Source organism: Simochromis diagramma, unplaced genomic scaffold, assembly GCF_900408965.1.
Source record: "Simochromis diagramma unplaced genomic scaffold, fSimDia1.1 OVJJ01000304.1, whole genome shotgun sequence".
Classification (NCBI taxonomy): domain Eukaryota; kingdom Metazoa; phylum Chordata; class Actinopteri; order Cichliformes; family Cichlidae; genus Simochromis; species Simochromis diagramma.
This window is the reverse complement of record NW_024387030.1, coordinates 12,417,234-12,430,004: the sequence shown is the minus strand read 5'-3', so window position 1 is coordinate 12,430,004 and position 12,771 is coordinate 12,417,234. Positions and strand designations below refer to the sequence as shown.

The 12,771-nt window shown below is 39.8% G+C and overlaps 1 protein-coding gene across 1 annotated transcript in view; it reads left to right on the top strand.

The window, feature by feature from the left end:
- Positions 1 to 2,162: 2,162 nt before the first annotated feature.
- Positions 2,163 to 12,771, top strand: part of mboat2a (membrane bound O-acyltransferase domain containing 2a) — a 42,060-nt gene continuing 31,451 nt past the window's right edge. The window contains exon 1 of the mRNA XM_040042710.1: positions 2,163 to 2,878. Within this exon, the coding sequence (XP_039898644.1) occupies positions 2,795 to 2,878 (84 nt within the window). The 5' untranslated portion in view covers positions 2,163 to 2,794. The remainder of the gene's footprint in view (positions 2,879 to 12,771) is intronic.

Genomic DNA, 12,771 nt, shown 5'->3' with positions numbered 1-12,771 from the left:
TAAATATTGCTTTAGCAGTTGAGCTTATTTACACTGCTGTATTGTCTCAGTTAAGATTAAGATTATGCATGGCAGCGAGCCAGTATTTATATTAGAGTAAATAGAGAAAAAAAACTTCACAAATAGAAGAAAAAAGAATAAATCAAGCTGACTCGTCTACCTCTGACAGCTGATTAAAATGTATTTGATAAAATGTGATGCTTGAAATCCTCTTTAATCTATACACCTGCAAAAAATATTTACATGCATTGTCTGGGATGTGTTTAGTAGCTTCTTGTGTGCATTCACACACACTGGGCACAGGTTTAAGTAACACTTGTAACTTAATGCCATTTAAGAGCAATTTTCAGACAGTTTTAGTAGCTTCAGTAAGTTGTTAAGTTGCTAAGACTCCTTTGGATGATGCAGGTGTTTCCTTTAACTTTCCCTTTCTGCTCCCCTTTTCCTCTTACTCCAGTTCCCTCCTGCTAAGAAGCGGGAAGTTGTGACAGTATACCTAATCTGTCTGCCCGTACACCAGGCAAACTGAGAGTCTTCTGTGTTTATTGCTCCTCTACATCTTAATCTTTTCATCCTCCATTTGGCCTCTAGTCTGTATCTCCACAGCAGCTGTCGTGCTGTTATGTGTGCCAAGGTGATGCATTTTGTGTTGGGGTGGAACAAAAGATCAGAGAGTTGTGTTACACATCACCCTGCTTTTAATTAAGAGGCACTTAAGGAGTCCACTGAGCTGTGCCATGCTGAATGAGTCTGATCTGATCAATGCTATGCAATGCATTTAACTCAGTCAAGCCGATCCTTGTACCAGTGTCATTAAAATATTTCTTATATATAAAGTTACCTTTATTACTTAATCATATACAAATAAACACTGGAGACCAAAAAGCACATGGTGTATTTTTTTGTGTGTCTTTATAAACCTAATAAAATGTAATATGTTTACTATACTGGGATTATACATAAGCTTTGACTCTAAAGTTTTCATATACTGCAGGACTAGTGAAAAAGCGAATGAGCTGCTGTTTATGAGTACGCGCTGCCCTCTATTGGCTACTGTGGCCTGGTGCAGACACCAGCTTTACCGCTTTAAACAAAACATAACTGGATTATTTAGGGAAAACTTAACCACACACTATGACTAACACTTCAGTGAAAATATAAACGAGTTATTTATAATCCCATTTTAAATATATATCCGATACTTTATACCTAAGCAGGTTAAAAGGAAAATTTAGTGGGAACCACTAGGTGGTGCTGATAGCAGACGGAGAATAAAACTAGTTGTGTGACTTTTCTGGTTTGCTAATTTTCATATACAAAAGGCATATACAAAGCCTTTGGGAAAACACATCATTTTCATAACGTGCAAGGCTGCACCTGCACACCTTTCAGATTGCTCGACTTCAATGGTGTTTTCCTTTCAGCCTCATGATGCAGTGGAAAGTGAAAGGCAACATCCTGTCTTACATTCTCAAATCGAAAAAACAGATAGATTAAATAGAGCAATGGAAATGACTGTTACAGCCACAGGCTAAAGAATAAAAAATTCATAATCTATAAGCGGAAAAAAAGTTTATATACACAACAGTGATAAAATAAATAAAAACAATGACGTTCATCATGAAAATAATGACTGACATTGTGAAAAGTAATAGGGGCACTATACATTTAAACAGTATCTAGCAGGTATAAAAAGGAAATGTGCAAATACTGACATTTTGAGCGATATTATATTACATAATTTCGATGTTAGAAATATCCGTGAGTTACTTAAGTGTAATATAATAATCTTTATATAACCACCCTCAGGTTATACAGATGGTGACCCCTGAAGTCATGTTTACCTCCTTTTAATGTCGCTATAAAGGACCAATGCTGATATTTGAGATAAAGGTCTTGCTTTTTTTTAGTTTTTTTTACACCAACTTCGTTTTTGTCTTTTTCTTAAACGAGTATTACCAAAAAAAACCCCTTACGTCATGCTTTTTCTCCCCCTTCGCGTGTGGAATGGTGTAAATGACAGTGGAACGGAGGGGGGCGGAGCGTGCAGCATCCCTCACGTTTAAATTCAATTTGCCTCGAGGACCCCGAATCCGGGATGCGGATTTACGACAGTGGCACTGGATAATGGGATTCACGTTCTCCGCACACAGGGGTCAAAAAATGTTGTCAGGGAGGGCTGGGTCGCCATCTCTCCACCCACACCGACACCATTGTCGACGTCATTGTCATCAAAGGTGTTGTACAATCGAGATAGTTCACGCGCTAGCCTTCAAAAGTAGCAACCGCTGTGTCCTATTTGAGCTAAGGAAATTGAACGAAGATTATATTAAACGTTAGACAGAACAAACAAACAAAAAAACAAAAACAACCCTCAGCTCGTGAATAAATAGCGGTGGATATTCTTTTTTTTTTTTTACGACAACTTACATTGCGCGTGCTCCTAACAGGAGTTGCCACTTTTCTTCAATGTAAATAATTAGCATGCTGTGTAAGGCGAGAGGGGGCTTAAATGTGGTTTAGTTTTCAAACGTGTTTCTTTCTTGCAACTCGTAGCTAATACATATTTAACTACGAGTTGCAAGAAAGAACATACGGGTAACTCTCTCGTTCCGGCTGTGTACTCTTCGTTGAGTGTGTGCCGTGGATGACAACAGTACAGCTCGTCGCAACAACAGCAGCAGCGGCAGGAACAGCGGCGGCGGCAGTGTATTTGTCATTGCAGCAGCCTAGGGGAGCGAAGTGAACCGAGGGGAGGAAAGGAAACGAAAGGATTTACGGACACCGTCCAAGCATGGCTACCCAAACGACAGCATCATGCACTGGATCCACTCTGTTGCAGCCGCTCAGTGAAATTATCAACCTCCCTCTTGACCAGGTATGTGTTTGGATGAAGAAAAAAAATTGCTCGGTGAAGCGAAAGGCACGTTACGATACATGTTTGTCACAGTTAGGAAGCATCCGTAGATCTGAGGTTAGCAGAGGCTGGTGATGCGCACTACCAAATCGTTAGCTTAGCATTTATACATTGCGGTTTCACTGAAAACGACTACACACACATGCACACGCACACAAATATCACAGTTGGTGGTTCACTGTCACCATCAGCTAGTTCTTAGCCAAGCTACACTAACGGTAATGCCCTTTGTGTCTTTATTTCGATGCCCAGATCCTAATCCAGTCTTTTCCAAACTGGGATCTCTTAAATATTCCATCGGGTCCTCCAGTCTAATTGAGGTCTACTAGTTTAAATGTATTTAAATTTCACTTAAATATTCCTTAAAGAGTCAGTATGCAGGCAGGAACGATTAACCCACTGCATTGTTTTTTCACCCTTACATACAAAATCTATCACTGTATAGTTAAAGGTGAGCTGTTTTAAAAAAAAATCAGGCTTGTGATTATGATGTAAGGCTTTTATTTTAGGTTCATAGCTGTAGGAATCTTAGCTCATGAATCCCTTTTTAAAAAATTCCCAAACCGCGAAAACATGTGACAGTGTTGTGTTGTTCACCAGAAGAGAGACCCATGCTGTTAAAAAAAATGCCCAAAGCCAGGTCTTTGGGCATTTTTTTTTAACAGCATGGAGACGGGTTGGGTAACTTTTGATAGCTGTGCCTTGTGTGGATTATTTTGAAGTATATTTGTCACTGGTAGATTCTTGAAATAGTGCAAAACATTGGCACTTTAGCTGCACTCACAGGCACCACACCCACTAACTCTGGTGGATCAGTCCATAATGATCTGTAATGGTGGTTTCAAAGCTCTGGACAGCAGAGATAGTGTGGTTGTCTGTAAAAGCGTCTGACTAGTCTAAGACAGATAAGGCCCATTTTTGTGTCTTTTCTAATCTCGTGCATTTGTACTGAAATAACTACCTTGCTACCTTCCTTGTCAATGTCAGGTAATGTTCTTTTTGTTAACTGTGATCTGAAATCAAACCTCGATTTACTTTTTATTCCCCACATTGCTTTCGGCATTTGCCATAACTAATCTGAATAACACTTTGTGGTAGAAAGCATAAAAAAAGTTCCCCAAAAATGTTCTCCTCCTAGACTGGCATGCTCCTAATGCCATGCATTGTTCTTCACATGCAAGTCTTGAAGTCATTATAGAAGGTTTTTGGTGGGGAATGTTTGCTTCCCCAGCCAAGCACTAGTGCTAGTGTTTTACCATATTTTAAAAGTAAAAATTTAACTTTGTTACACAAAATAGTTGTGTCCAGAATCATGGATTGTGTCATTTGTGAATAAACTACGTGGTTTGCATCTCCATTGGCAGACCCTGCACACAGCTACTTAGTCAGTGTTTAACTCCTTGTCTTGCTGTGTCAAGCAGTAAACCAGTCTTTCATCCTCAGTTGAAGCTACATGTGGAGACAAGAATGTGCCATTATTTTTCTCCTCCGTAGAATGTACCAGTTTCTGCAGGGAGTGTCATGTGTTGAGGACTCAGTCACATGAAGTAAGGAGTGTACATCCCTGGGATCCAAACTTATTTGCTTGTTTTTTGATTGCAATAGTTGTATAATAAGTTTTAGAATTATTAGAGGAATCTGTAGCTGACTGGAACCAAATCTCATGCTAAGCTGTTGAGATTTTTATTCTCTTGTATCCTGCAATATTTAGCATGTTTCAACCTCAGCGTTTGGCATTAAAATACCTACATTTCCATTTCTACTCTGTGCGGTCCCGTGGACATCAACACCTGCTTTGGTCTAGCACCTCCCTGTATGTTAGGACTCCTCGGCACTGGCTCGTCTCAGAGCTATAACAGAAGCTGTAAAATCTAAAATGACACTATGTTTTTCCTTCTCTCTTCTTTTTCTCTCCATCACACACTGCCCGCCTTCTGTCAGTAACATGCCGGCACTACTTTGAATAAGACCTCCCACTGCATTTTGTGTGCCCACACAAACACTATTCACCTACTCTGATTCAAGAGTTTTTATAGGAGAAAAGATTACACACACAATTACATTCCAAAATCCTAAACTGTGCCATATCTAGTACAAATTGATGCGCTTAGTCTTAAAGATACAGTGTTCATGAAGAAATCATCCCCATCCCATCTTCCTCCTACTCAGTCTTCTTATGTCGACTGGTCTACAGATCCTTTTTTTTATCAGGAAGCATGAAAAACGGTTTTTGTTTCAGATATCCACTTTCAGTGAGGACGCTGGACACTTATTGCTCTCTCTTACTCCCTTTAGGACTTGGTGTTCTATCACGTATTTGCACAATTAAGCAGACCTGCCTTAGCTGCCATTTTCAGAGCTGGTGGGTAAATAAATCAAATCGAATCTCTTGGATTTAATGTCTGCACGTCCTGTTTGTTTGTGTTTTTTACAAACAGGTCGAGGCATCGCAGATCCAGTTTCAGTCTGAAATGTCCAGTTCACATAACCTCACAGCTGCTTTGCTTGTTATCAAGGCTCATTGGGTCCATATCATCATTCAGCTGAGTGACAGAAAATCAAAAATAACCCAGTTGAATGAATTATGCAGTCCATCTATAAATGTATGACTCCATACCAGAAATGACTTCGGTAATAGCCAAATTAAATTTTCCTCTTTTTGATGACACTGAAGCTAGAAGGGACTTTTGTAACTTGCAGCATCAGCTGTGATGTTCCTTCTGCAGCTGTTTCAATATGCAGCAGCTGGAGGCCTAGTAAGAGACTCCATGTAGTATATATGCACTAACCCTTTGTTTTAGACATTTGTAGGCTGAAAGTGATGTTTGAATTAACTTAATATAGTTATAATAACTGGTGATAGCAATACCAAATGCATGTGAAACGACAGATACAGCCTTCTTGCTTGTCAACAGTGCAATAGAGATCAGTTGATAAACATTTTTTGTACGTGCAGCTATTCCTTGTCTTGCATTTACATTGCAGTGCACCAGTTGTGCAGTTCTGTACTGCCCTTTAAAAAAGCAATTCAGCTGATAGCTAATGCCATAATAGAATTTTTTTTTGATTAATATAAAACAGGAACAAATCCATGCACATCATGCAGAGCTGAAAAAATATAACATGGAAAAAAATGAACGGCTTGCACACTACAGGACTCGACAGTTTTCTTACTTATTGCATCTAGTTGTGACATTTTAGGCAAACCTGCTCTTCAGCAGACTATGAAACACTGGGCGGCACAATCTTAAATCACCTGTGATAAGTCACATGACCCACGGCACTAACGTCTAATAAGACAGTGTCTTGTATAGGACAAACAACTGATAAATAATTGACAAGTCACACATGTTGCCTTGGCATAAATAGGGAAAAAAAGGTGCCTCAACCGACAAAATGAAGATTTTTTTTTTTTTTTCACAAACCCAACAACTAGTAGAAGATGTGACGCAACAGATAAATATCATCCACTGACATCAGTAAATACCATCTTTGTGGTGCACAGATGGTTGATGCAGCCATTACAGCGTGTTATTGTTTTGTTTCCTTACAGCGCTCAGGCCTAGTGGCTAAAACTACAGGGTGGTGATCGTGTCTGTAACCAATGATCTTGTTGTATTAAGTTTACATAGTTCACGCATGATATACTTTGCATTTCTATTCAGTGTTCTGGGTAAACGTGATGTGACTTGATAAAGTTTACTTGCATTCAAAAGGCTGACGGCACTACCACCTGTGCAGGTGTGTGGGATGTCTCAGAGGAGCATGGCAGTGTGGAAATTTCCAACTGTACCATGTTGTGTTTTGCAGGTGGTGCACTCTTAGGCTACACTGCCACAACTGGCACGACATCACCAATAAAAGGCATTTTGCTCATTTACTTAGGATCTTTATAGATCTCAAATATTCAGTGGAGATTTTGGATGAGATGTTTTTAATGTAAGCAGTGACCTTTAAAGCTGGGAGGCAGGAGCTTGCATATATTCAGGTTCAGAGACAGCTTTGAGATTTCAGCTGATTATTGCAGACGTGAGTGTGTCAGTAGACCGTAGTGGCCCTGCCTTGTGATGCAGAGAAATACTGTCTGATGGATTACACAGTACTCTCTCTAGTCTCCAGTGATTTGATGGCTCAGCCACAAAAGTATAAATTTCTCACCTTTGTCGTTTCATCTTGAAATAGCAGAGCATTTGTACCCGTGCTGAGAGGTATTCCGTGAACATGCGGGCTTTGTAGCTCGGTGGTAATTTCACTGTGCACTGTCTGATATAAAGATATAGTCTTTGGGGCTCACGGTGTACAGGCGGCTCTGCTCTGTGTCCTGTGCTCCCAAAAGGCCCAGCTGTAGAATCAATCTTCTGTTTGTGCTACATATTGGATTGCAGTCTGTCACAGTCAACGGACATGTCTGTTATCACAATAACAAGCTTTCTTTTGTTGCTGCTGCTGGATTGTCTACCCAGCTATTGTGCTGTAAGGCCTTTGAGCCCACACGGTGCTTGAGGGTTTGACTTCCACTTTTCTTTTATCCACTGTCAATTCCCTGTGATCTGTGACACAATTCAGTTTAATGGTTAGGTTAAAATGCGTTTAACTGAGGTTTGAAAGCAGATAAAAGTAGTCACATCTATAGTGTAAAAAAAACGGGATCTTGAAAGGGGACTCAAAATAATTCCAGATACCTCCGATTTCCTTTAAAATGAACTTAATGTTCCTCTTATTAGCCTTAAAGCAAACATTTGCTTCTTTCAGTTCATTTAGTAAAGCGATAGCAGAGCTTGGATAAGCCTTGCCTGAAAAATCCTATGTTTGCTCCTCTCCAAAGTCTCCTGCCACTGACTGAGTTCCCAGAGTCCCCTGCCTTGGGGCTTCTGGTCTTCATTTTAAGCCCTTGGGTCTTGTTAGAGTTTCCCTACCTCCCCTTTGTCTTTAATTGGCTGACCTCTTGGGAGTTGTATCCTTTCAATTGATTTCGGTCCCTTAGCTCTCTGTAATACAGTGCCAGTGGCTGTTGCGTTATTATGGTTAGCTATCAACTATACAAGCATGTGTAATTCCTCCTTGGGAATATGGGAATGCTTTGTTGTTAGTGGCTGATAACAGGCAACGCAGTAATAATAACAAGCAGACAAGCTCCCTCTAAATGCGATTAGACGTAATGATTATGTGTTTATGACACTTATCTGTTACAACAGCAAAATCCAGAGAAGTACAAGATCTGACCATAGAGGAAGGATCAGCCCATAGCTTTCCAATTTACACATCTTAATCAGTGTAATTACTAAAACTGCATTTTGTAGTACTTCTCCCCCATAATGTCCTGATTAAGTTCCATTAAATGTTATTAGGAAAATTAAATTTGTTGGACCTCTTGTGAGTTTTGGACCATTTATTCTTAATTTGTTTTCAACAGCGATTAATATTCTGCTGCTGCCTTTCATATATTTCTTTCCCTCACTGAGTCTGCTACACTATAGAGAGACAAACTGTGCGCAAACCTGCGTTCTATCATCATAGCGTGGCAGTCACCCTTTTATTTACCCTTTCAAGTGATTTTTTTCCCAAATTCTTAAGTTGTCTGGAGCTGGTTTTGGTAATCTTTGAGCAAAACTTGGAGCTCCCCCCTTTTTCTTCCACTCTCAGTATTCACCATGACCTCATCCTGTATTAGGGTTGAAGTGATAACTCTGATGGGTATGGATGTATTTCTTACTAACCATAAATGCAGTCATGGAATGGCAAAGCCATTAGGCTGAAAGCATCAGTCAAGTGTGATACAAGGCATCTGTTATGTCCCACACACACACACACACACATACACACACACACACACACACACACACACACACACACACACAGTCAAGTGATTTCCGTATATCCTGTAATGTAGTTTTTCTACTAATGCCTGTTGTTATGGGTTTTGCTGTTTGCATGGTAGAGCAAAGCAGGTAGGTTGTAGATGGAGAAAGAGGGGGAAATCTGTGCAGCTGTCGCTCCTCTTCAGTCTGAAGTGCTCGCCACAAAAGTGGATGTACACATGACTCAGCTATACTAACTCATTAGTTCTGTTGGTAATGGTGTGGTGCTATGAGGGTGGATTGGGTTTCTAAAAAGCCTGCACTCTCGGGCCTGGAGTGCCAGTTTAGTACTTGAGTGGCACAGCATATAGGTGGCACAGAGAAGATATTTTCAGGGGCTCATTTTAGCTGTTTCAAATTACAGGCTAGTCAAATTTCTATAAATTTGATGTTGCAGAATGTGAATTTATGTGACCAAGCAAAACTCATCTGAGAAGATCTGCTTTAGGTTATGATGGTGAAGGCAAAGCTCACAGTCTTACTTTATTAGGTGTCACTGAGCGAGGCTGTACTTTGAGAAAACTTTCCGAAGCTGCAGTTTCCTAAAGTAATTAAATGATAGTTGTCAGTTTATCCAGTGGTGCACAGCAAAAAAGGATTTTTTTTTTCATTTTTTATTTATTTTTTTAACCCATATAAACGAATTTAAAACTCATGAAGCAGCGCCTGAATATATTCTCCGCAAGCTTATCAAATACAAGGGCTTCCTCGGACAAATAAAATGTCAAATTCATTCCACAGCCAGTTTTTTCATTTCGTCAAACAAGATGAAGGAGATGCATCCAATATAAATATAAATAAGAGAATATACAGTACTGTGCAAAAGTCTTGCACTGTATGTTTCTTAATATTTTGCTTCTATGGAGTCAGACTTTAATTTATTAAAGTAGTCTTGAACAATAGTTATCCCAGCTTGTATTTTAAGTTGCCTGCTTTTTCTACTCATTTTCAGTCCAGTCCTTTTACCCCAACCTGTTTGTTTTCTCTTGCCAAGTGGCAGGCCTGCAAGGGCAGCAGAGGAAGAGTACATGAAACTCATGTCCTTAGGAAATAGGAAAACCTTTTAAGTTGATTTATCTAGACCAAAACCTCATCATTATTGGTCTCAGTGGGACAATAATGCCAAGAAAGTAAGGTAAACTGTAAAAAAAAAAAAAAAAAAAAGCCTTAGGTATGCCAAATTAAACAAGAACTGGACTGCAAATCAGTGGCGACAGGTCTTGCGGGGTGATGAATCCAAATGAGAGATTGGTGTTTCAAATCGCCTACAGTGCAGAGGTGGTCAAGAGTGAGGTACAACACTGGTTATAGCCACCTGTAAGACACAGTGGAGGCTCATAGTTTGAGGCTGTATTTAAGCCATTGGTGTTGGGGATCATGTCAAACTTGATCCACCAAGCAACCATCTGGAAAAAAGCACAAAATGGAACACGATCAGTCACATATTGTCCTCTTCATAGCCCAGACTTAAACATTATCAAAGCTGTGTGAGGTCATTTTTGACAGAGAATAGAACAAAAGGCAGCCAAGATCCAAAGAAGCGCTTTGAATGTCCTGGAGAACTAGTCCCGAAGACTACTTAAAGAACTTAAAGAAAACCTGCCACGGGGAGTTCATTGGTAAGCTGCACAAACTGTTCTTGCCTTATATACTGTATTTCCATCTATGTTTGCACATTTCATTACGTTGTTGTTCCTATTTCCCCATTTCCTCAAAAAAATAAAGCATTGAGGAGTGGCTGAAGACTTTTGCACAGTACTACGTGGGCATACAGCGAATTGACCCTCACTGGAAGACAGTCACATTCACCAGGCCTCTGTCTGGCTGTACATTCCAACTAGTCAACACAAATGTTGACTAAAAAAGTACGAGTTGTACTGTCATTTGAAAAGTGGGACTTGATTCATCGTGTTCACTCTCCAGCACCTTCTGCTATCGATTCCCTTGAACCTGATTAGTTGTGCCACACGATGCTTTTTAATTTGTACTTACAGGTGAACAATGCTATGTGCACGCTTCAGCTGACAAAGTTACAAATTAGTGTGCCATGGTCTGCTAGATTTGTCATCCCTCCCCTTGCAAACATGAAAGCATATTGTGCTTGAAGCTTCGCCACATTATGTACATGTGCATCAAAGCAGCCTCGAGTGTTTCCTGTCACATTGCCTGCCAACTTCTGCTAATAGCCAGTCACTTCTGCGCCAATTGACCGAGCATTGTAACACAGGTTCTAGATACTTTTTGAAGGATAGCACAGCCTTGAATTTAGAAAGAGCCATTGTATCCATTTTGCTTGTAGATGCCTGGCTGATCGTATTTGTCCATTCAGAAACATTTTAGCAGTTGCCACTCTGCACATGCTGAGCATAGCTATTGCTATTTTTAATATAGAAAGTGGCCGCAGTTGCTTGGGTTTCTCTAGCGTTTGATCGCTCTCTCTCAGTTACAAAGAGATATCAAAGACACACTGTTGATAATTTTAGAACAAGCATGTCTACACACAAACTCCACTTCTATTTTCCTGTGGGGTACACCTGTGAAGGGGGACGTGGTTTCAGATGATATGTCTTTCAGCGACCACCAGTAGTAGAATAGAAATGTATTACCACAGAAGAACAACCACAGAACATTCATCCATCCAGCTAATGTCGGTTACTTAACTTGCTTATGTAACATTATTCCTGCATTTACAGTCTTTTGTAACTTTACACAAAAACCTGTCTTTTGTGCTGGTAGGTCCGATAGCCGAGCTAATAAAGCCTGCATCCTCTGTTGCTGATATGAACTGAAAATTCTTGTGAACTATTTGTTTCCTTTAACTTGCAAAGTGTTATCAAGCAGTTACTGGTTTGAATACATTTGACTATTTATGGCAAGTTTAGGGCCGCTCTTTTCTTAGGCTGTTTTACTCTCTGCATTGGTCCTCATCGGCTGAAGAAAAGGCTTTCTTTAAGAGTTACACTCAGGAAATCTTTGCAGAGCTGGTTCACTGAGTAAAAAAAAAAAGGCCTTCAGACAGTGTTTGTCAAAGCTGTCATGCTCTTGTAGATGAATTTATTATAGCTCTCGGGTGGGGGTGGAGAAGTTTAAATAAGGTATTTCAGAAACATGCAGATTGAGTCAGAGACAACAGAGCCACCTTTAGTTTAATTGCTGGCTTGATATGACGTCTTTAAGATTAGATCCAGCTCCTCTACTTCACTTTTAAAGTATTGAAGGGGATTATTAAAGCAAGGCTGATCACACATGGCAGCCTGCCCTCCCTTTGAAATGCTGTCTTTGCACATTCCATGTGCACAGCTGTGGCCTCATGTTCGAACAACATGAGGGTGGTGATTAAAGTTTGCTTAGACGCTCGAGATGTAACTAGCTCATCTTTATTAGCAATTCCCCAGCAGCTCTGTGTGAGTAAAGTGAGGTGACCTGTGTGGGCAACAGCCCAGTATTTTTTTTTTTTTTTTTGCCCTTGGGCCAAAACTTGACATGCAATCAATTACACCAAAAAATGTATTGTTTAAAAACTGCAGCTATTTTGCATTCATGAATCAGTACACACACTCATGTGAAACAGCAGCCGTCCAGAGAACAGGCTCTGGAGTCGGTCCCTTAGGTAATGTGACAGAGATAAGATAATAATACAGCTTCTTTAAACCCTTCCAGCAAAATTTAATCATTCTAATTATTTGCATGCATTTTTTAGGGAGGGTTATGTGTGCATTTTTTTTTTTTTTTTTTTTAAACTCCTGGGCACTATATAGGATACCCGATGCTTGAATAAATGCTACAGCCTGGTTGCTCTGACTGTGAGGTGACCATTGTGTGTACTCTGATAAACTTGCAGTTTGCGGTTGTTTTTATTTTTACTGATGTATTAAAAGAAAGGAAGACAAAACAAACAAAACTGAATTAATATACTTTTAAAAAGACTGTCAAATTCAAAATCGTAAAACAAATTTTTGTGCAGCATTTTTGGGAGTTCCTTTCTGAAGGTGCAAA